The following is a 25,783-nucleotide window of genomic DNA, read 5'->3' on the forward strand; positions in this document are numbered from 1 at the left end:
AATCTTTTTCAGCAGTGTATAAGATTTCTACTGATAAATGCTGCAATGAAGATAACCATCTGAACATTTGTACCACATCCCCATCCTCCGCTACAGAAAAAACACTTCCTTTTCCTCCTCTGCATCTTGTAACATGCCAGCTAGAGCCCTGTATCTAAAAAGATACTTCTCATCTATTTTATTCTTTTTCTTTGATATACAGCCAAGACTGGAATGGCAAGACCAGTGACATAGTCATCAATTACCATTCATTTTTTGATAACTGATCATGCTTAATTGAATGAGCCAGCTGCACCCTGCCATAAAAAGATCATCTTGCCACTTCGTTCTCTCTCACCACATACATCACGCAGTGTTTCCTGTCATCTGCTGTTATCTTGTATAAATGTGATGGTCTGTCAATGTATTGAAAAATCATGACTGGAGTTAGAACATGATATGACATTGGCCGAATGTGTGTTTTATTGTCTTTACAGTGTGATCTGAAAGATACATTTTACCCTGTGGGGGTAAATGAGATTAATTGAGATCATATCAGCTAAGCAGCTTGTAGTGAGAGGATGTGTCTGTTAGAGTCTGTTTACTGTGCTAGGGGAAAAAAGGGTATTAATCTCATTAAACTATTTGCTGGAAACCAAATGAATAATCTGTGCTTTTTTTTTTTTTAGAAGGCAATAAAAGGCACCTAAAATCATTGTTGAAGTTCGATTTTTAATGATTAATTTGAGGGTTATTTGTCAATAAGACCACATTGTATTACATTATAAAATTTATACACTTCCACTCTTACTTTTTTAGCTTTAAATTTCAAATCCAGTTTTTTTTTTTTTTTTTTATATATATAACTCTTCATATTTACTATACAGAATACATTTTCTTGAGGATACTATGTAATTTTACTGTTTGGTCTCAAAGTGTACCATCATGTACCAGATGTAATCATATTGGACTTTAACTTGTAGAACCCAACAGAACATATTATCAGGACCTTTCCATCTTTTATTAATAGGCTTTATGGAATAGAACCACTAATGGAAGTTGTAAAGTTTTTCTCTTCATTGATCTTTTAATTTCCTGCTTGTATGTCCTAAAAGGTAGAGTTATACTTAATTGCTGGTGACTAATATGACAAACTTAAATACTTATTTAAATTTTTATATTGAATTATAAGTAGCAGAAGTATGAATAGTGCTAGCACATTTAGTAGTAGTAATAGTAGTAGTAATAATAGTAGTACTCGTAGTCTCAGTGGTTGTCATAGTAGTAATATTAGTTTTCATGAATTTAGTAGCAGCCATGGAAGTAGTACTAGTAGTTATACATTCATTAGTAGTAGTATTAGTAGTAGTAGTAGTTTTAGTAGTAGTACTCATTGTGTAATTGCAGTGGTTGTCATAGTAGTAGTATTAGTACTTATCAGTTTAGTAGTAGTACTAGAACTTGTAAAATAATAATAATAATAACACATTATTATTTTTATTTTTATTATTAGAAACAGTAGTAGTAGTAGTAGTAGTCATAGTTTTAAGGGTTTTCATAGTACAAGTAGTAGTAGTATTAGTATTCATAAATGTATTAGTTGTAATAGTAGTAGTTCTAGTATGTATAGTTGTAGCAAGAGCGATAGTAGTATTAGAACTAGTGGACATAAATTCAGTAGTAGTCATAGTAGTAGTACAAGTACTCAAAATTATTATAATATATAATATTAGAACTAGTACAGCTGTAGCGTTGTCATAGTAGTGTTACTTATTGTCATAAATGCATTACTGTTGTAGCAAGTTGTAGTCAAAGTTGTAGTGATTGTCATAGTAGTAGTAGTTGTTGTTGTACTCAAATTCTGTAGTATCCAAAATATCTATCAGTAGCTCAGCAACTGAATTATTAAGGTTGATCAATGCTCAATCATATGTGGCATAATAAAATATACAGCCGAACTATTATTAGAAATTCAGGAACCAAGAGCATTGTGTTGCTCGTAAATCTCTAATGTTTATTGCAATATTTTAGGGTTGTTTTTTCCAGAAAGGTTTCACCAACTCATATTCACAATAAAGAGACTGTCTTATGTACAGAAAAGAAGTGAAGTGAGGGAGCGAGATATGAGAGAGAAACAGGCCTAATGCTGTCTAATGCTGAGAGTGCTATCACCTCTGATCCTCATCTTGATGTGCTTGATCAATGTGATGCAGAGCACCAAAACACACAACTTTAAGAACTAGCCTAAGCATTAGGCAGCTTGCATAACATAATAATATATTATATATAATAATACAAGCTTTAGCGAACGATGATAGAATTTGAGACACATAAATAAAAGCATATATTTCCTACATTTCATCCACTTCAAGACAGACCCACAATTTGTTAAATTATTCCCCCCCCAAAAAAAAAAATAATAATAATAATAAATAAAAAGGCATGTTATACAGAATTCACAAAGTAGTAATGCCTATGATGAAAAAAAAAAAAAAAAAAAAACCTTTGTTTGTGATTGGCCATTTTGAGTAAATTTGATTGGCCAACATGTGCTTATATTTTAGGCCTGTCGAGGAGGAGAAAATGGATGATTTATTTTTCACTTTTGCATCCGTTAGACTTTTGAATATGATTCGCATCAGTCTTTTCAAGCACCGTGGAAACAGATGCGTCAGTGACATGGGTTGAAAACAATTCAAACCCAAATAATCAGACCAAGTGTCACAACAAATTTTGAAGTATTTTGGGCTTAATCTTTGTCTGTAGCAAATTTTGTGAAAAATAATAAAACATTGTGTTAATGTACCATTTATATGCCAGCAAACCCTGGTAGAATTAATACTAGAAAAGCAGCAGCAGCAATAGTAGAAGAAAAATTAATAGTAGAAGTATTACTATTAGTGGTATTTACATTACATTACATTATATTACATTTACATGTCATTGTGCAAGGTACATGTGCAGAGCCAATGAAATGCATTTAGCATCTATCCAGAAGTTCATAAGTGGCCTATTTACAATAAATAAATAGTAGTGTAATAAATAAGGGTATGGGGTCCATATGTACAGGGGTGAGGGTGAATAATGTACAGAAGGTGCAGTAGATATATATATTTATTCATTAATTTTCTCCCGCTTATCCGTAATTCGGGTCGCATGGGGAAACAGTCTAAGCAGGCCCCCGCCTTCGACTGCTGCCCAATCCTCACAGCACCGTCCCTTACGGTCCCTCCTGCAGGTGGTGAGCCCACAGGAAGGCGGCCCCACGTCACTCCGATGTCACGGACCTTAATATTTCCCTCGTAAGGGTCTAGGTATATATATAATATATGTATTATATTACATAACTATATCGTCATTTGAGCACATTATCTCAAAATCTTTGCACAATATATAGTACATTACTATATATACATATATAGGTATATATAATATATGTATATATAGTAATGTACTATATATTGTGCAAAGATTTTGAGATAATGTGCTCAAATGACCATATAGTTATTTAGAAGTATGAATGTTGTATGATACAGTGTATATACAGAATAAATATGGATGGAATATACAGTAATGCAGTGATAAGTTATAGATGGTGCAAAAATGCATAATGGATAAGCAGTACAAAAAAAAAAAAAATGACAATGCAGTTGTGTATTTTGACATTGTATGATGATCAGCTGTTCAGTGCAGTAACAGCCACAGGAAAATAAAGCTATTCTTCAGTCTGTCTGTGCGGCTCTGAGGCACCTGTAGCGTCTGCCCGATAGGAGAAGGGTGAATAGTCCATGATTGGGGTGAGAGGTATCTTTAATAATGCCCCTCACCTTTTGCACACAGCGTTTATTGTAAATGTCCTCCAAGTTGGGTAGCTGAGTGCCATTGATTCGTTCGGCAGTATTTACTATTATTTATATTATTATTTACTAATCTCAATTAGTAATTTTTTGATAAAAGTTTTCTTTACCAACTTTATAGCTCATGTAGTACATTTCTATAGAATTATAAAACCCTTGTTAAAGGACTAAAGCATGAGATAGTTGCACTGAAAATCTAATTATAATATTAAGATAATTGGATTGCATGAGACAATGTGGAATATTTGACATTTTAACATAATTGCAGCTGCATCAGCTAATATGGGAACTGAAAAACTGATGCCCTTCCTATGCATTAGGTCGCAAAAGTTCAGTTATTAGGTTGTAAGTGTTATAAAAAGAAAGGCAAACCGCTGTGAACACTTCCCGTATGCTTTCAGCATCTACTTCGAATCCCATCTAGATTGCTGGATAACACTAGAGTTAATGCAGTACAAGCATGAGCACATGGCGCAGACAGGAATGCTGAAAGCAATCTGTGTGTCTCGGAGCCTCTGGGAACAGGCAGTGGTAATGAATCAAGAGCATGCCAGACATCCTGCTTTGTGAAGAAAAAGCCCACGAGGCTTATATAAAGCATCGGTTAGTGGCAAAAACTTAAATTAGCCTTATTTGTCAATTTGATCGTGGGGATTTTGCATAACTAGTGGTGCATTTGGATTTGCAAGAACCTGACGTGAAAGTTTCCTCAATATCCTTAAATAAAACACTATATTATGACAACTTTTACATTGTTTGTGTCAGAAGCTCACTACCCATCAACTCTTAACATGTCATATCTAAATCTAATACAATGTAGTTTGTCACGCTCAAGATATTGTTGTAGTTTTTCTTTTTTATTGTGTGCCAAAGCATCACTTGTAGTCTGTAGGTTTTTGCTTTGTTTCCACAGATTATGTTTATTGTATTTGGGTTGGTTTGTTCGTATATTATACAATGCATTTTGAGCACTCACTTCAGCTTCCTCTAACAATCTGTGGCAGCTTGTAAATGAGCTTAAAATTCCCAGGGTGGGCTTGAAGGTGTTCTAGTGTGGAACTGAGGATTAGACACGTTTACCTACTGCTAATGCAATGTGTCCATGCCTGGGGAATTTATGAAGAAACAGGACTTAGCACATGTATTCAGAAATAAATCTGCACCTTATTTATTTTATTTTTTACCTCGGTTGTTTGTTCAGAATGACTAGAAAAACCTGGAACATTATTTTGTATAGATTGTGCAACATTGTGAATAATTATCTGTCAAAAATTGATGAGATCAAACAGTGAAATTTTTATGTTACACTTGGATTTTTTCCATTGCAAACAAATAAAATGTCTAATAATACAAACACCAATGTGACTCAATGTACAGGGTATCCCTGTATCATAATTTTTAATCAGCATACTTCCTTTAAATACTTTCTTTTAGCTTCTCTTATTAGGGGTCGCCACAGCAGATCATCCTCATGTTTGATTTGGCACATGTTTTTACGCTGGATGCTCTTCCTAACGCAACCCTCCCTATTTATCCGGGCTTGGGAAAGGCACTAAGAGTGCCTGGAGTTGGTTCCCTGCCCGGGGAATGAACCCGGGCCACAGCGGTGAGAGCGCCGCATCCTAACCACTAGACCACCAGGGACCCAGCATACTTCCTTTAAATAAATAAGTAATATAGTCTGTGTTTAGTCTTGCTCCTGTGACAGGTCAGTTACTAAACTTATTGTTACTTAATCTTTGACATTGATTTTCACAATAAACACTGATCAACATTTATATCCAACCCTGTTTGACAGAAAACTGTAGATGTGGCTCTCATACATTAAAAAGACAAAAGTATTGAGGACACCTGACTTTTCCAGCACTATGTGGTTCTTCTCCAAACTATTACCACAAAGATGGAGGCTAAAACTGAAAAGGATTCAATTGTCTTTGGATCCTGTAGCTTAAAATTTTCCCTTCACTTATACTAGGAGATCCAAAAATGTTCCAGCATGACAATGTCCTAAAGCAAATACGTCAGCTCTAGGAAGATTTAGTTTATATGTGTTGGGTTGGAGGATCTTGTGTGCCCTGTTCTTAAGCTGTTCTAGAGCTCACCCTACTGAAAACCTTTTAAATGAATTGAAACGTTGACTGAACCTCAGGCCTCCTCATACTACAACAGTGCCTGACTTTATTAACACCCTTGTGGCTGGATAAGCACAAATCTCCACAGACACACTCCAAAATCTAGTGGAACGTCTTCTCAGAAGAGTGGAGGTTATTATAATAGCAACTAAAAAGGAATGGACTGTTCATATAGCACATTGTTTTAACAATTTTATGGTCAGGTGTCTCCAAACTTCTAACCATATAGCTAAACAGTCTGGTCTATTATAACAGCAAAGTAATCAGAATCAGAATAAACAAAAATTGCTTTATTACCAAGTATGTTTACACACACAAGGAATTTGACTTGGTGACAGGAGCTTCCAGTGCAGAAGAAAGTATAGACATAGTGCAGACATACATAGGAATTACACAGTAAAGATGGATCATAACAAAATATAGGTAAAACAGACAATTAAAAATGCATTAATACAAATACAGAAGTAGAAAGATTGTTTAAATGAATGTACAGATATGTTACAAACTGACAAATGTGTCAGGTATGCTGGACATGTATAGTTATGAATATGTTTGTTGTTCAGGCAAAGTGTACAGTAGCCTGCGGGAAAAAGTGTAGCACTGACCTATATCATTTCTACAATAAAGAATAAATGACTTAAATGCTAGGTTTTAGAGACGTAAAAAGACTCAACATACTCAAGAGTTCTACATACTTGAGACCTTCTACTAATGTTTCGCTCTATTCCATAGATAGTGAGTATTACCTGGTGTGTATATACATGCATGTCAGTTCTTTTTTTTAAAAAATGTCTTTAAAAAGTGAATAAAAGTGACTTTTAAAAGTGGAAGTGTCTGATATAAATATGGGTTCTGATGAGCAGGGCACTCACCTGCCATCTCCATAGCCATCTGTGACCTGCAGGTCTATAACTACGTGGTGAATGATTCTTGAGAAGTTAGCTGAAGTGTACCAACATGAACAGAAGTGACATGCATAAACATGCATGAAGTGACCATAATTGGATGTCCTGTTATATACCCTGTCAAACTTTTAGCTTGATGAATGTAAATCGACTCTACGAAAACCACCCAATGTTCCAGGATTATTCTTTGCACCTGAGGTCTCAGCAGCACTAAAGAGAAGAAACTAGAAATCAGTGAAGCTTCTTAAACTTGCACTTAACCATCACCTAGGTCGATAATGTTGTTGATTTCATGGCAGTTTCAGACCCAGTCAAATTTACTGCTCTGATCCAGAAAATAAGTTTGAGCTATCCGCCTGCAACTAAACTAAAAACAGAGTTTGTCTCAGCAACAGGGGCACGAGTTCTAACACGTTAGTGATTTAAGCCATTTGTCAGAAACGGAGTCTGTTTGGGAGCGGCTTCCCAACGGATACCGATAGTTACCATGGGCACCTGACTCATAGGACGGTGGGCAGTGTGGTGCCACAGAACAACAGGGAGCACATGAAATCCCAGTGTGAGAGCAGAACACATCAGCCAGCTGGAAAGCAAAGCGAAAGACAAAAAGGAGTTAGTCATGAATCGAGTTGAATATTGCATTACCTTTAAAAAGTCAAAAATATCTGTTTTGTATACTCTTGGTTATAGTTTCATCATCACACCACAGGTTGAGAATCCTAAATCAATTGTGGCAAAATTGTTCTTTGTATTCAAAGACCCAATTATTTGGTCATTCTCGGATCCTAATTGCATTTAATTTCATTATTAAAGTCAAGGTTACATTTGGTGTGTTAAGTAGTTACAGCTGTAGATATAGCAGGAATCTTAATAGTTCTAATGTTCATGTATTTTGTGCTGCTTATACGTTTCCTCATTTTATTATTCCAATGTAATGTCATCACAATAATTCCATATATTACTCTTCCTAGTGTAAAAATCACCATATTGGGTTTTGATGCAATCCAATTCTGAAATTTGCTATATTTTTTTATTTTATTTTATTTTTTACATGTGTATTGTTACAGGTGCTTTGGTATCTGGTAAAACTGACATATCAGACATCGTAGCCTTTTTTGTACATCTTTCATTCAAAAAGAGACACTTTCCTTGTATGTGTCTTCCAAGTTGCTGTTGTTGTTTATCCACAATGATCAGCGATGTGTCATTTGTCCCCTCACAGCGGCACTGTTTGACTTCAGTCAACATAATGTTCTTTCGAGATACTGACCTCCTGTTTGTTAAGCCGTGGCTCGAGACTAATTGATTACAATCTTTTGCTCTCAGCAGCAAATTTGTCATGGCACGGATTTAGGTCTGCCTTATTCCTCTCCCCCTATGTGTGTGTTTGTGTGTGTGTGTGTGTGTGTGTGTGTGTGTGTGTGTGTGTGTGTGTGTGTGTGTGTGTGTGTGTGTGTGTGTTGAGGGGGGTAACTCGGGTTTAGTGATACACAAGTCTTCTTCAAAGCAATAAATGTTATGTGAATTAGCTGCAATCACACACAAGAGGGCAGTGTTTTCCAGTGATCCACCTTATTTCATTTGTACAATAAAACAATTACATTTAAAAGCGATTGCAAATAGCCAGGTGTCACAGATGCATCACCTCTTCTATGAAGATTAGTCCTAAGGTCAAGAAGGTCAACCTTATAGATAACAGTATTTCTAGTTTTCTTATAGTTGTACTTGTAGATCTATTTTTATCATTCTAGGTCTCTTAGACATCAACTGTATGTCACTGAGCATCATGGGCTCTCCTTAAATAAAGATCTTTGATTGAAAAGCAATTTTGAAGGCAGGAAACAAATACACATTAGTTGGGGACCACTAGATGTTATTGCTCATCCAAAAAGTATTGCAAACATGAATCTTTAAATATCTCTCTTCCTCCAGTTCACCAATGTTGTGTCGATTTGCTGCTCCTAAAGAATGAGTGGGATTTTGTATGATACTAAAATAATTTTGCTATAATCATTCATAAGCAGGCGTGTTGCCGACTAAATCTCTGTCATTGTGATGCATGGTGAATTAGAGGCTATGTGCAGTGGGAAGAATGCGTTTCTACGGCAATGGCCTTGAGAATCCTGGTTCGAGCTACTGAACTTTAGTACTCAGTATACTAAACCAATCAGATCACAGCTTCTGGCTGAGTCAGTGTTCTCATTTTTCTTTACTGGTCTGTCCATAATGCACCTGAAAAGGAGTCAAGAGCATATTGATAATTATGTGGTCTGGTATGTATACACAACACTGAAATGGCAAAGTAAAATAAACCTGAATCTTGTAGATACTCAAAGAGCTGTTTGAAATTTAATACAATTTACTTTGCTTTATTTTCACATATAAAATGTAAAAAAAAAACATTGGAACAGCATTCATGTATTGACACATTACATAATAAAATTGCCATCTTACTTGAGCAATGTGTTTTACAATCGGAACGAGTGTGTACATTGTTCATCGGATTAAAATGTTAAGTGCTGGGCTGGGGGTGGGCGGCGGTGGGGAGCATAAATATATTAAATTGGATTTGAAATTTAAATCATATTACCAAAAATTAAGATAAGAAATTCAATATAATTATGATTTGTTGGAGAAGAAGGCTTCAGTGAAGCCTGAAATTGAATGTGCTGAACTTCTTATCTCTTCAGACAGTAAAGCTTTTGTGTTAATATTGCTCCTCTACAAACTGTGTTCCCTGTTGTAGTGTGTGTGTGTGTGTGTGTGTGTGTGTGTGTGTGTGTGTGTGTGTGTGTGTGTGTGTGTGTGTGTGTGTTGTATGTGCACACTGCCAAGTCTGAGAGCTGGTGTACGTGTTTAAGCTTTATGTAAGGCTGGGAATATTCTCTGGGAGCCCCATCTGCTGGTTGGGTTTGGCAAACATACACATAACAGCTGTGTTTGAAAAGGTACATAGAAATAGACAATTTCTTTAATAGTTTATGTTCATTTTAAACCTTTAATTTTTATTTTTCATTAATTTTATTAAAGTATGTATATTTTTATGACCAGAACGCACATTATTGTTAGTCATGCATTACACATTCTGTGTGGCTTCTATATGTTTATATGAAGTGTATATAGGGGCATTCATTCAAAACCAGGTGTGAAAATTAATGACTCCAGTGAAGTATTAAATTTTTAGTAAAGTATTTTATATGCGGTTCGGGGGTAGCCAGAGTATATATCAACTCTAAGGATATTGTAATCTCGTGGTAAAGTCTTATGGGAGTTCAAACATCTCTGTTGCTTTAGCTGAAATTTCAAAGCGCACTGCTGAATTGCCTCATGGGTAACTGTGCATCCATGCATCTCCAGCACCAATAAATACAAACTAACCCATTAACTTACACTAACTATTTAAATTACAGCATAGAATATAAAACTATCAATGCGCATAGTTTTAATTTTAAGTCACAGTTTGGCTTATTATTGGTACGGTTAGGGGGAAGAAATGCAAAACATAAAACTGCCTTTTTTTTATTTTTATTAACACAGTTTATTATTTTTAACATTTGTGATCATCAACATTTGACAGTCTACATGCATTTTTAAAACAATTTTAAATTGGTTAAGTAATACAAAAAATGAAGCAAATTAATTAAATACTACTTTTCCATTATATTGATTAAATTGCATAATCATGTGTGTGTGTGTGTGTGTGTGTGTGTGTGTGTGTGTGTGTGTGTGTGTGTGTGTGTGTGTGTGTGTGTGTTTTACATTTAATATTTAATTTTATAAAGGTATGATCTACTTTACTGTTCTACTTATTTCAGCATACTTTAACAAATATCTTTGGTCCTTTCATCCTTCTTTCATACATTAACTTTCTCAATATGTGGAATTGTCAAGATTTTCTCCTTTTAAGCTAAATTCTTGAAGCTGGACAAATCAAAATGTCCAAATCCAAAAAAATTTGTTAAATTTGTTAAATGATATTAAGATGGCTATTTCAAAACATTGCTGGCAAAAACGTCTAATTCCTGGGGTGCACCATTTGTTTATTTAATGGGAACATTCTTTGGCAATAAATGAGAAGGAAATTTAAAATACAAAATTATCTTTGTAACTTTGTATTTATACTTAAATGTTTCAGGGCTGAGAGAAATACAATATGATTCCGTTCCTTGGAGGTATTGATAACTGTTTTTATTTGGAAAAACAAAAAAACTTATTTATCAAGCCTTATAGTTTAGAAAACAGCATCTGACTGTATATGAGCAAAATACAAAATTGAGGAATGCTTTTTACATGACTTCATTGTGACTCTGCAGCTGTTTTTTTTTTTTTCCTTTTTCCCCCAATTTTTAAATAAATGAGTGTCTGTTGCTGGCAAACTGGCACATTAGACCATAGTCTGAGAGAAAGTGTGTGTCGTGGACAGAGACAGATCAGCGGTTTGGAAAGTACAGTGCTACAGGCCCTGAAGAGATGGGGGGGTGGTTAATGTTTATATACGGACAGGCTGAGAAAGGAAATGATTATGCAGTGAACTTTTTTCCTTTCCTTTACTCTGACCGTGCAGTCCTTTGCGAGCTTCCAGGCCAAGCCACCCCTTTCGCCTTGTCCACCATCTCTCCTCCCTAAATTTCTCTAACTGCAGCCAGTAATTCGTCTAGCCATATTTAGGCAGGGGAGGGAGCAAACTCTTGTAATGTAAATAAAACCAGGGAATGGATTGGAGGTGATGAGTTACACTTTTTAAGTGTTTGTCAGATCTCCTCAGCAGCTCTGTTAGTGAGGTGAGACCATCGTGAGGCTTAAATGGGAGCTCAGGGGAATGAGCGGATTCGTGTTTGAGTTTGTGCAGGCTTTCTGGGAATTATATTAGGGAATACCGGATATCTGTCAAGTTCAGACTAGCCTGGAGGAGTTCAAAGAACTTCTGGACCATGAGTGAGATGCAAGAAGAAGACAGCTGTGTAATGGCAGCCCATGCCATGAAGCTGAAGTCGAGATCCTCAGGAGGTTCTCCGTGTGAAACCCCGAACTCCAAACAGTCTCCACGTAACTCTCCACGCAACTCTCCTCTGCTGTTCAGGAAACTTCTGATGAACCGTAGCATTGTTCTCCAGAGACGCTTCACTCTGGCCCATACACCCAGGTACTGGCTTGCTGGTGTTCTCTGGTTACCTTTATCATTTGATTTGAAATATGTAGGCCCCTTGTTTCGATCAGCGTCACATTGCCAGTCCGCTTCTGCATATCAGGCAACTTTGAGCATCACGAGGAAGCTCACAGACACAAGGCTCTGTGGTGTTGCTTAGGTAATCTGCTGGTAAAAAGCAGAAGACGTGTTTCTGCAACATGCTTGTTATGTGGCGCAAAGAAAAGAGCCTTTTGTTTTTATCTTAGGTTCAGACCTTTTTTCTGCCTTAGGTGTTAGAGATCATCACTCGCTTTTAGCCTTTCTCCCATAAAAAAAAAAGAAACATTTAAATCTACCAGAGCTTTCTGGACTTCACAAAGCCACACATCATTTCTCATATTCATATTATGCCTTTTAACAGATGAACAAATGACAAATGTAGCGGCTCATCATCAGTCTTTGGAGACAGTGTAAGTTTACAGTTTACAGATGAGTACAATTGTACAGACATCCCTCGGATCCTTATATAAACATTTACATTGTTCATAAACTGTATACATAAACTGTATCTGTGGAAACTTATATAAGAGGGTTTTTTCCATAGATTTCATGACCAATTGTGAAGAATACTATATGCAAATCATATCAACGCAACAACGCAACTTTCTGTCTTTCCCAACATGTGTGTACATATCAAAGTAAGATATAATAGAAACAATACTTCTCTTATCTTTTCCATCAATGCAGTATCATGACTCTTTTGAATATGTTTTTTGGCCTAGAAACCTAACAAATAGTTTCTCCTGCTGTGGAAATGCAGGCTTTAGATACAGACTCATTCTCACACAAATCTTACCCGAGCCTTTCTCACACAAATCAACTACACACTCTTATGTACAAGTGTCCTCATCAGTCATCGGAGACATGGCTGAAAAAACATTTGAAATGAAAAAGCCAAAAGATTTAAAGTAAAAAACCTTCAGTGTTGAGATTTGAGCAAATCCATTTCATCTCGTAGATCTCATTAGGAACTGGTTAGAGCTTTCAGATCAATGAGATTTTAGTTGTGAATTAACAGAATATCAGTGGATGATTAACATATTCATTTTCAAGGTGAAAGACAGACAGGCCTACAGATTTGTTTGTTTATTCTCTCAGTCATTTGCTTATTGAATGCCTGGATTTGACATGAAGGGTGGGGTCAGATAGATATATTTGTGCTATGATTCTTCTCTTGAGTGCAAGTGATGTTGAAGTAATAGGAAAAGGTTTTTAAATGGGAAGATCATTGTAGAGACTTGAATTGCTAAACTTCACTGAGAGCTGGTCGAGATATTACAGGGCAGAGCTCAAATCTATTTATCTAAAGCTTAATAATTATAATGTTAAAAAAAATAAAGCACATTTTTTACTTTTTACCTTGAAAGAGAAAACCTCTCAAGCTTGTTTATATGAACAATAACTCAACACTGAGGGAGTTAATTGGAGTTATTAGTGCAAAACACGAACATGTGAAATGCACATATGTATAAATCACACAACATGCTAGATATGTGTAAAATGTTCTGAACAGGATAAACAAGTTGAGTCCGGAGAATCACTCAACAGACTGTTTCCTCTGAATAGAGTGTTTTTATTATCAGTGATTAGCTCAAGTGTCAGGAAAGATAAAGGCAGCGCTTGCTTCCTAAGGAGAAAACCTGAACGGTGCCGGCTGAAAGATAAACCTCTTGTAGTAATGCTAAACGTGTCTTTCAGTAGCTGGCTACTTTCAATGTTCTACTTATGTCCTATGAAGTGTTGCCTTTAGAAGAAATAGCTTGTCTATTCTCAGCAACACTACAGGTCAGTTTCAAGTATAGAAGTATAGAGAAGATCAGAAGGAGTTACATTGTGTGTTTCTGGATTTAGAGAAAGCGTATGACAGGGTGCAGAGGAGTTGTGGTATTGTATGAGGAATTCAGGTGTGGCGGAGAAGTATGTGAGGATGGTACAGGACATGTATGAGGACAGTGTGACAGGAGTGAAGGGTGCAGTGGGAACGACGGACTGGTTCAAATTGGAGGTTGGACTGCATCATGGATCGACTCTGAGCCCTTTCCTGTTTGCAGTGGTGATGGACAGGTTGACGGATGAGGTCAGACAGGAGTTTTCCTGGACTATGATGTTTGCGAATGATATTGTTATTTGTGGTGAGAGTAGTGAGCAGGTTGAGAAGAGCCTGGAGGGGTGGAGGTACACGCTGAAGAGAAAGGGAATAAAAGTCAGTAGGAGTAAGACAGAGTACATGTGTGTGAATGAGAAGAAGGGCAGTGCAGGAGAAGAGGTGGAGAAGGTGGAGGAGTTTAGGTTCCTGGGTCAATAGTGCAAATTAATGGAGAGTGTGTTAGAGAAGTGAAGAAAGGAGTGCAGGCAGGGTGGAGTGGGTGGAGAAGAGTGATAGCAGGAGTGATTTGTGATAGAAGAGTATCTGCAAGAGTGAAAGGGAAAGTTTGTAGGACTGTGGTGAGACCTGCGATGTTGTATGGATTAGAGACAGTGGCATTGAGTAAAAGACAGGAGGTGGAGCTGGAGGTAGCAGAGCTGAAGATGTTGAGGTTTTCATTGGAATTGACGAGGATGGACAGGATTAGAAATGAGTTTATTAGATGGACAGCACATGTCGGATGTTTTAGGGACAAGGTGGGATGGAGGATGGAGCCACCAGGAAGGAGGAAAAGAGAAAGGCCATGAAGGAGGTTTATGGATGTGGTGAGGGAAGACATGGATGTACTTGGTTTTAAAGAGGCAGATGTAGAGGACAGGGGGGTATGAGGACGGATGATCCGCTGTGGCGACCCCTAATGGGAAAAGCCAAAAGAAGAAGTTCCATTATAGAAAAATAATTAACAAAGTGCTAATAAAAACTAATTTCCTATAACAGAACATAAGTTTCACTGCAGTTTCACTCAAGTCGAGCTCATGAAAATTCAGACAAACTCAAACGAACACTGATGAAAAGAACACTGATGATTTTAAAATATAATACTAAATACCTTAACTTTAAGTGTATTAGCAAAATACTAAAAAAATACTTTTACAAGGGAGCATAAAATTTCTTTGCAAAACTTTCCTTTAATTGGCCTATTTGATCTCCTTCACCATCACACTGACTCAGTTGATTAAGTAAACAATGTTTGATAGCAACAGCTTTTCTCTGTCTGAGTCACGCAATAAATATGACATATGCAACCAGTTAACAGATTCACGTACATAATCCCTGGGATCTCCTAAATGAAGGTTAGTTTTAAATTAACTAACAGTTTAATGTTTAACAGTTTGCGAATGACCTATAATTGTATCCTAATTTAGTTACTTGGTGTTTCGTAAAGAAGGACCTACTTTGCATCAGCATTACTGACTCAATGACAAACAAGTCATTCATAAGAAGACACTGATGGCATCTGTATTCATAGCAACTAGTTTCTAACTATTAATCATTTGATCGTTAATCATTAATATATTAATATTTAATGTGTCAGGCAATGGTCAAATCTGCACGTTTCTTACCTTCACCACCTTTTTCTCAATTTTATGTTCTGATCTGGGCAAAATATCATTACCAAAAAAAATAATAATAATCAGAGGCTGCATTTTTCTGAAGTCATCATGTAGACTTCTTACAAAGTATTTTACAGTATACAGTAACCTACAAAAATACAAAACACTAAAGTATATTGATACAAAATATAAATAAATAAAGCCATTTTCATCAATCCTATCAAATTCACTCTTACAAAATCCTATTTTATGTTGACATACAATTTTTGAAAAACATGTATCATAAACACTGCCCATCCTTGGATGTGGTTGTGAATGTGAATCATGCAGTGGCTATATAATTTTTCATGTTGTAATTTTGTTATTTACACATTAAAATGTGTTTTCACATTTAAATACCTTTACCTTTTCATTTTCCAGAACGTCCAGAACCAATGCTGAATTTGAATTTGATTTTCCTAAATCTTTGTGCTAATTCTTTCTGTTGTAATGGCACCATTTAGTTTTTAACTTTGCATTACATGCGTGCGAGTGTGGGGATGTGTGTGTGTGTGTGTGTGTGTGTGTGTGTGTGTGTGTGTGTGTGTGTGTGTGTGTGTGTGTGTGTGTGTGTGTGTGTGTGTGTATATATATATAGATATGAATGACTTCGTTTTTCCTAAGAAGTTTTGGAAATACAGCTATGTGATCAGATATGTGTATCAGATGGAGTTCATTAACAAACCTGTTTAACTGACTAATATTCTTGCGGTCAAGTTAAACACGAAAGAACAACGCATTTTCCTGATCACAGGATGATTCAGAGGGGGTTGAAAGCAATGCCAATGGAATGAGTAAGCAGAATATTGGGATGTGCTCAGTGTGTCAGAGGAAAGCTGTTTGCTGATTATTTTTGGCGGGAACTATAAGGGATCAAACACATGATTCTTGGCACTGTTCATTCCTTTAGATCTTTATCTTTGTTCTTTATTTCAAGCGTCTATGATATTTCCGATCTTCCAATTTTTATAGAAATCCGAACGAGTTAAAATGTTTCCTGTTGGTTAAGTTAAGGTTTAAGTGTAGAGTGAAAAAAATTACTTGCACACTGTATGGACAAAAATTGCAGACACCTGATCATAAGATTCAAAAGGGGGTTTTGGACATCTCACTAACATAACCACACTCCAAAATCTAGCAGAATTTTGGAGCTGTTGAATTTTTCCAGAAGAGTGGAGGATAAATATAGCAGCAAATAGCGACTAAATGTGGATGTTCAAAAAACACATACAGATCTTGTGGCCAGGTGTCCACAAACCTATGTCTATACAGTGTATGTCTATTGTTAGAAGCAATAAAAAATTATTGAATGTTTGAGATATTAAGTTTTTTGTGTCAAGTCAAGGCATCAACACATTTTTGATGACATTTCCTTTTTTTCATAAATTCTTCTTCAAGTACAGTAGAGCTCTACACTGTGTGCACAATTTGAGGCAAGTTGTATTTTTGAGGATAAATTTTGTTATTGTACAACTACAGTGGTCTTGGTCAATCCAAAATGTTAACAACCCCTCAAACCTGAACATTTAAGTAGTAAAAGTGAAGTTTTGGCTTTCTTAAGAGAATATCTACATGTACACCATTATTAGGCAACAATTAGTGTGCAGAATTATTATGCAACTAAATTAAAAAAAAAAAGATTTTTCCATCTCACTTGTTTATTTTCACCTGTTAAATTAAGAATAAAAAAACAAACTCAAAATTTACAAATAAATATTTCTGAAATTTCAAAAAGAAAACCTCAGTGACCAATATAGCCACCCTTCTTTTCCATAACAGTCACAAGCCTTCCATTCACAGAGTCAGTCAGTTTCTTGATCTGGTCAGAATCAACTTTTTGTGCAGCCACAATCACGGCCTCCCAGACACTGTTCAGAGAGGTGCACTGTTTACCTTCACTGTAGATTTCCTGCTTAAGAAGGGACAAAAGTTCTTAATAGGGTTTAAGTCAGGTGAAGAAGGGGGCCATGTCATTAGTTTTTCATCTTTTAAGGCCTTTACTTGCCAGCCACGCAGTGGAGTACTTTGATGCATGTGATGGAGCGTTGTCTTGCAAAGTCTTCCTGAAAGATGCAGTTTTTTCCTGTACCACTGCTTGAAGAAAGTGTCTTCTAAAAAGTCTGAGAGTTGATTTTGAGTCCATTTTCAACCCAAAAAGGTCCAACTCGCTCATCTTTAATAATACCTGCCCATACTAGAACCCCACCTCCACCTTGCTGGCATCGAAGTGTCAGAGTCGAAGTGGAGCTCTGTGTCCGTTACTGATCCACGGGCCCATCCATCTGGTCCGTCAAGAGTCACTCTCATCTCATCAGTCCACAAAACCTTTAAAAAATATGTCTTCAGATATTTCTTGGCCCATTCTTGATGTTTCAACTTATGTGTCTTGTTCAGAGGTGGTCGGGTTTCAGCCTTTCTTACCTTGGCCATGTCTCTGAGAACTGAACACCTCGTACTTCTTGACACTTCAGGTGGGTTGCAGTTGTGGAATTTGGCAGCACTGGAGGATAATAGGTTCCTGGTAGCTTGATGTTTGATTCTTCTTAAATCTTTGGCGGTTAATTTGAGTCTTTTCTTCTTGTTCGTTTCTTGTGACCCTGTTGACTATTTGCTACAAAACGTTTGATGGTTCTGTGATCACGCCCCAATATCTTTCAAAAGTGTTGCATCCCCGTGAAAGACTTTTTACAATTTTTGACTTTTCAGATTCAGTTAAATCTCTGTTTGGGCCCATTTTTCCTGAGGAGAAGAATCTGCCTAATAATTATGCACACCTTGATATAGGGTGTTGATCTCCTTAGGCCATACCCTCCATCATAACACAAATACACATCACCTGATAAGCATTACATCCAATAAGCATTCAATTTTATTTAGCTTGGACTTGAAAAATTATGGATAGAATGATGATATGGTCAAAATAATCACTTGCCTAATAATTTTGCACACAATGTATAGCATGGTATCAGTTACACCAGTGAAAGTAAAACAAAAGTGTGTGTGTGTTTAGCTAGTGCCTCGTGGGGATGCAGCATGCTTTAGTGTGTTAGGCTGGGCCAGTGTAGGCAGGCAGAGAGGAGACACCCAGTGCTGGCTCCGACAAGTCAGAACACAGACACACACACACTTACACACACACCCGCTCACAGACACAGATACAGTGTGACTGGTCACTAAGCTTTAGGCTTACTGTGTTTCTTCAGTTTAGTAAATGTCAAATACATCCAACTGGTCCTGGATGAGTTTGCCTCCTTTTCTCCTTTCTCTTCCTGTCATTATATAATCCAAGGCTTTTCACCCTTCACTCTTATTCCAACTCTGGATACACAACCATCGCTAAACAAATATAGAAATTTATCAGGACCTCATACCCCAAGGAGACGTCTCTTGGGATCACGCAATTCCCTGCGCTGAGGGAAAAAAAAGGTCAACGCTCCATGCAAAAAATACTGGTTTTCCTTTTTCGTCCCATCACTATCACATGCCTAGGGAGAAAAAAAGAAAAAGAGGATTCTTGACAAGTTTTTGTACAAGGAAAGGCTCTGCATTGAGAAAGTTCCCTGCAACAGCTACGAGACGATGTGAGACCGCTGCTTCAATTTGGAGTTGCCTAAAATCCATCATGCAAATCTTGGAGCACAACAGAAAGTGCAACTGAAACACTTCTGGTCATTGGGGCTAGACTTGGAAACACTACCTGGCTGATTCTTCTTTTGACCTTGTGCTTCTCTTGTGTTTTCTGGTGGGTGGGTAAGCTTCACAAAATGTGCCTCGATCAGGCGACCACTGCAAAGTGCACGTCTGTACTTGTTTGGTAATAAAGCTCTTTCTCCGTGCGGCTGCCTAAAAATTTAAACAATGCACAAAGACCACCGGTTATTCCGCAAAGGTTCTCTGTTTAACTTCAGCTCTGGACGAAGAAGACACTCCTGCATTGGGTAGGTTTTTATATTAGTGGATATGTTTTTGTCTGATATGTTCTCGTCAGTTAATCAGCGGTTTGAAGCGTCTGTCACTAGTCATTTTTCCTCTTGTTGAAGTGGATATAAATTGAAACAATCACATGAGTGAATGAATGGCTTCATCAAATTATGTCATTGTAAGTGTGTCAAACAATGACAAAGGACTTTCTCTTTTGGTTACGTGTAATTATAAATTTAGAGTTTGATATAGAAACATATGTATATGTATATTCAGGAACTGCATTTGTAAAATTTGGTTAACCAAGTCTAATATGACAAAAAATGTGCCTGATGATTGGTATAGAGTTGCATTTGCTTTGTGTGCCTACTGCTTATGGGTTGTGTGGAGATGGAGATCAATGCTTGTCTACTGTCAGCGCCTGTGGTGTTTGTGCATGTGGGTCTGGGGCTGTATTGGGGGAAGGGTTTTGCTTAGGATAATGACACACACACACACACACACACACACACACACTACGGTGCCACTATCAGCCTGGCACAGACAAAAAAACAGCAGTGATGTCAGATTCGAAGAAAGAATATCCAATGCGCTCGTGTTTTTTTTTTTGTTTTTTTTTGTTTTTTACACAAAGCGCAGTGTTGTCCCATTCCCTTGTTTTAAGTTCTCATAGTGCCACAGTTGTACTTCGAGGAACATGCAAACTGATAAAAATATGACGCAAAAAGAATGTACAAGCATGAGGAGAAAATATTTGTTCTTGGACTTGTATTTTATTTTATTTTTTTCATAAAGTCATGTTTTTGTCGAGATATGATGGTTTGAGTTAGCTCAGCATCACTGTCACACTTATTTCCTATGATTTAATCAGCATGTAAAGGGTCTGAGCAATTAATTCTTCACTTCCTCCTACACTGATCTTCTGATTCCGATTTTTTAATGCTTATTTAAATTATTTAATTATTTGTCTTTCTCTTGTAGTCATGTGTAGTTTTTTTATAGTTAAAAAAATTAATTGGGCCAATGCAAAAAATATTATAAAAGTTTTGCCTGCAACACTTTAAATCGTGTATCTTAAATGCAGATTGCAGTCAACGCTAAGACCGAAAGTTGCAGAATCTCTCTAATTTCACATTAACGAGCATTTGAATTAGGAAAGTGTACCTAAACAGGGCGAACAATGGGGGAATCCGTTTGTCTTAATAGACTCATAAAGATGAACAAATGTTTAATAGGTTCCATTAAGATTTAAACTTGGATTGCTGATTCAGAGTCCAAACTGGAAAATTCTGAAAGCCAGGATTGAACCAGGGACCTTAAGATACCATTTGATCCAAAAGTTTTCTGAATTATTTACAGTGAGCACTGTTCTTTTCCATCCACTAAAAAACAGAAGCTTGAATTAATACAGTTTTCAAGGAAGCTTAGTTTGTACAATGCTCTTCCAAGTGACCTATTTTGACAAAAGCAATGTCAGTAGTTTATAAAGCAAAATTTTGAAACTCTTCCTATGTACATATTGACATTAATTTTGGCCTACAACTTACATAAAGCAAGAAGCTACAAACTTTCACAAGTCTAGTCTAACGCTCTCCAACCGTGCAGTTCCTGTCAAGGTGCACATGGTTTTAACTGTGTGGAACAGTGACCTTTACATCTTCAGTTGCTCCCCTACTGAGCTATTTCAGAAACTGACTTAGAAAATCCTGATGCAAAAGAGACTTTGAGACCTTTATCTTCCCACAATAACTTGAGTAAAAACTTTGCAGCTTTCACTAATACTTTGTCTATAATAAGTCTAGCAATATACAAGCTAAACCAATGAAAAAAAAAATGACTGCATTGGAAACAAATGAGAAACTCAATCTACATCTTGACAAAAAAATTTCAACACTTTCAATCGAGTGGCTTAAATGCACAGACTCAACATTTCAAAAAAGATTTGTATTCATCTTCTAAAGAAATTGGTTATATTTACAAGAAAATGGTAGCTGGAAGGTTCCACCGAGATTTGAACTCGGATCACTGGATTCAAAGTCCAGAGTGCTAACCATTACACCATGGAACCAAGAAGTGTTAACTAAACAGCTGCACAATTATATGGGTCAGATGGCAAGTGAATGCAGTCACTGCCAAGACTAAAAGTTTTACAATCTCTCCAATTTCACAAGTGTTTGAATTCTAAAATTGTACCTTGTAACAGTGTAACAAAACAACGGGGGAGTCAGTTTATCTTAATGGACCCACAAAGATAAACATGAATGATTAGCAGGTTCCACCTAGATTTGAACACAGATTGCTGGATTCAGAGTTCAAATATTACACCATGGAACCTACACCAGCAAAGAGCAAACTTTTAATCAGCGGATAACTATCATATTCTGCAATAAGTGCAGCAATAAGAAAAAACACAATGGGTCGTCTGGCAAGCAGCAAGTTTACCAGGGATCACAGACTAAGCCGCTGTAATCAAAAGGGGAATCCCTATGCCGAATCCCAGGATTGAACCAAGGATGTTTAGACCTTCAATCTAACTAAAACAAAATACAAAAATCTAATCTAAATCTAATATTGCTCATCTGTGAGCTCATGTATGCGTAAGACGGCAGATAGCGATGAACTACTGAAGGTATCTCAGAGAAAACCCTTGTTAGCTTTTACAATCCATGACTGGTAGCTGTGATGGGAAGAGTAAAAAAAAAAAAGTAATAAATTTTTTTTGATAATCGCTCTGTAGTTTTTTTTATTGCAATTCAGCTGACACATATAGATCAGATAGATAAATATGTATAGATAGATCAGATAGATAGATAGATAGATAGATAGATAGATAGATAGATAGATAGATAGATAGATAGATAGATAGATAGATAGATAGATAGATAGCAGTTTATAAGCTTAAGCAGAAGTTTGCTAGCTGGTTAGCATCAGTAGTGTTTTATTAGCTTATTCCTAGCAAGAACTACCGTTATTACCCTTCACTCCATATTTAGCTTAAGTGGTGTATATCCTAAAATGAAAATGTGTCAGCATGCTGAAACAAAACATGGCTAACAAGCCATTTTAATGGGACTTCAATGAATTATTCGGTTTATTTTTGTGAATAGGAGAACGTTGCCTAGGTTTCGTGCTTAAGGGTAAAACTGGTTTATACAGCCAGACACAGAGCGAGAAGTATCCTTTAAAGCTTAACTTTTACACACTTTGGAAAAAGTAACTTTTTTTTAGACCACCTGGAATCCCAAAACACTTTGTAGAGTGTAGTAGACACCCCATCTTTCAATTCCTCCTGAAGTAAAACAGGCAAACGTATTAATAAATCTGGCCACAGCCAGATGGGTTATTCTTAGATGTGGCCTTTTTTAGAGAAAGGCCGACCCACTCTCTCTCAATCTCCAGATCCCATTTCCTTCTCTAATCTTCTCCAGATGTGCTGATGTCACAGACTTAAACGCATCAAAGCTTTGAGGCCTTAAAGTGTACCAACTTGCGCACGACAAGCTTCCGACATAATTACCCAGTGATTTCTTCCGAGCTGCTATGGTTAGAGTATCAGGCTTCTGCTACAAAAACGTCCCATAGCTAATGAAGAAAGGCAAGTGGAAAGCAAATATGCACAATAATTGTTACGGATCATACTTTATGTCTTATACTGCGTTGCTCAGACATGAATTAAAGGCTCATAAGGGTTACTAAGTATTTCCAAACTTTTTCAAGGGAAATTTCAACAGTGATTCATATTATTTGTCTGGCTGAAGAGAATGGGAGAGAGTAAAAAAAAAAAATGAAAGAGGGAGAGAGGGAGAAAGCAGTTAGTCAAGAGATAGCAGCCTCTGTTTTCTTCCACACCATTGTTCAAATGCTTCGACTCTGTCCTTATAAAGATCTTAAGGCTGCACGTTTACCCTTCTATCAGATAAAAACCCTCCTGAACATTACGTTCTACTTTATTTGGATAGTCCCCACTGGATGGTCTACAGATGTCTGTATTGTTTACAAACTAAAAGGAGAATTTATAGTGGCTTGACAAATATAAATCCAGCTATAATTGATTTGATCAGGATCAGGTACAGCACTAACACTGAGGGGGAGGGATACATGCTGTAAATAGCAATGTACTGTTTGTTCTAGGCTTTTTTCAAGGCTTATCTACAAATCCATGTTTATGTTTAATTTACAAAAATCATATAATGAAATGAAATATTAAGATTAATAATAGTAGATTAATACAGATCACATCATGTGGAAGCCATGGATCACACTATGTCCAATCTTTACCTGGGAAAAATTCATTAATAATATAATAGAAATGATCTCCATTTAAGGTTCAAGGTTTTTTCAAGGTTCAGTGTTTTGTGCTTTCTGACATGCTTCTTAGCTCACCCTGGTTGCTAGTGTTAGTGGTTATTTGAATTAGTGTAGGCTTTCTGTCAGTTTGAGCCACTTTGTTTTGCTAAATGCATGAATGACCAGGGGAAAAAATATTGCTCCAAATATCCGTATCTGAATTCAGATTTAAACCTGAAGTGGGCCTGGAATTTAGTATAAAACTGAAAAAACTCTGGAGAAAAAAACTGAGGTAGATCAACATTACATTTCAGACAGTTACTAAAGATGAATGAATGATTGATGAACATTCATTTTAAAGAACATATTCTTTCTTTATCCTGCAAGCTTCATACCTGACTCATACCTGATCCACTGTACACTCTATTCTCATTTCTGGCAGGAACATAAAGGAATATTTGTATGTCTTTATAAGAAAGACAAAATGCTTTCTCTCTGTGTAACTGAAATGTTAATATATAGGTAGCCTGAGTTCCAGCTTTCGCATCGTTTCACATTACAAAACATGCTCTGATATCATCTGAGAGCTCAAACACAGATGCTTTCATGCTTTCTTGTACTTAGCATGTACTGGAGGGGGGCAATTAATAAAACGATAACAGAGTGTGTGACTGGTCCCAAAATATCCTCCAGTGTCTGGAACAGTTCCCAGAGTGCAGGCAGCAGTGTGATTACAGCGTCTGCCTGCGTCAATGCTCCATCCCGGGTCACCGCATGGTTGACCTCCCAATTGATCCCTAATGAACAAATCCAGTGTACATTATATTTATTCTGTGCTCTCTCACTCTCTCTCGCTCTCTTTTTCTCTCTCTCTCTCTTTCTCTCTCTCTCTCTCTCTCTCTCTCTCTCTCTCTCTCTCTCTCTCTCTCTCTCTTTCTCTCTCTCTGTACACTGTATATATAAATAGATTACTGACATGAGTGGATTTTAACAAATTTGAGTTATGCTTTTTTCTTTGTAGTACACTATATGGACAAATGTTTCACTAGATTCTGGAGTGTGCTTGTGGAGATTTGTGCTCATTCACCTACAAGGGTGTTAGGTTGAGGGGGCCGAGAGTGCCATCAGCATTACATTTTATCCCCAAGGTGTTTAACAGGGTTGAGGTCAGAGCTCTATAGTACATAAACCAATATTTTCATATAGCTGGTTTAATGCACAGTAGCATTGTCGTGCTGTTAATTGGTTTGAGGACGGCTTGTCTTTTTTTGACTGACCTCTTCTGGTTGAATTGTGATTGATAATAAGTGGATTTCAACATCTTGTTTATGTGTCTATTTAGTGTTGGTTTTAAAAACCATGTATATATTAATTAGTAAATGAAAACATATTTGGATTTTGAATAATGAAAAAGTCAAAATCCTAAAATGAAATTGCATAAGTTTTTACCTCATAAGTTTTTTTAAATACCACTTTATCATTATATAATATATTTTCTAAAATCTGCTCCAATTTTCTTTTATTTTCTCTTTTATTTTATATTTATAATTCATTTTATGTAATGCACAAATTTCTGAGCGGGCTATCAGGTTTACTTTTCACTATCATGTTTACTTTTCACTTTCCTCTGTAATCTAATCAGGGACATCCTTTTGACTAACACATGTCCCAATATGTAGGTTTCCACAAACGATTGTCTGTCTTCTTTATATTAAACCTTTGTCTCCTGTATAATTTATGATGCTGTTTGTCGGTGTGTTATGCATTATAGTAGTGGTAAAAATAGAAACATAAAAAATTAAAATTTCTCCCCATGATTTATATAACAAATATTTATTAATGTTCTTTAAAATATACACCACATTCTGTCTGGTCAGAAGACTGGGATTATGCTCAAAAGAGCCCAATGCATTGAGTTCAGATTAAAAATAAATATATCTGGGAAATGTATTTACAAAAAAAAATCACAAGTTTGTGAATGAATAATTATTCATT

The 25,783-nt window shown here is 36.5% G+C and overlaps 1 protein-coding gene across 9 annotated transcripts in view; it reads left to right on the plus strand.

The window, feature by feature from the left end:
• LOC310735591 (3',5'-cyclic-AMP phosphodiesterase 4D-like) overlaps positions 1-25,783 on the plus strand; it is an 83,838-nt gene that overhangs the window by 29,959 nt on the left and 28,096 nt on the right. For 2 of the 9 annotated variants that reach the window (XM_083558510.1, XM_083558513.1), the window contains exon 1: positions 11,607-12,016. The exons of 5 other annotated variants lie outside the window; for them this stretch is intronic. In XM_083558510.1, coding sequence (XP_083414636.1) covers positions 11,805-12,016 — 212 coding nt within the window. In that variant the 5' untranslated portion in view covers positions 11,607-11,804. Of the gene's footprint in view, positions 1-11,606; positions 12,017-18,620; positions 19,519-25,783 lie in introns of those variants that run through there. 2 more of the 9 variants (XM_083558504.1, XM_083558505.1) reach the window with 2 other exon arrangements.

Source organism: Silurus aristotelis (assembly GCF_946808225.1).
Source record: "Silurus aristotelis genome assembly, chromosome: 13".
NCBI classification, from domain to species: domain Eukaryota; kingdom Metazoa; phylum Chordata; class Actinopteri; order Siluriformes; family Siluridae; genus Silurus; species Silurus aristotelis.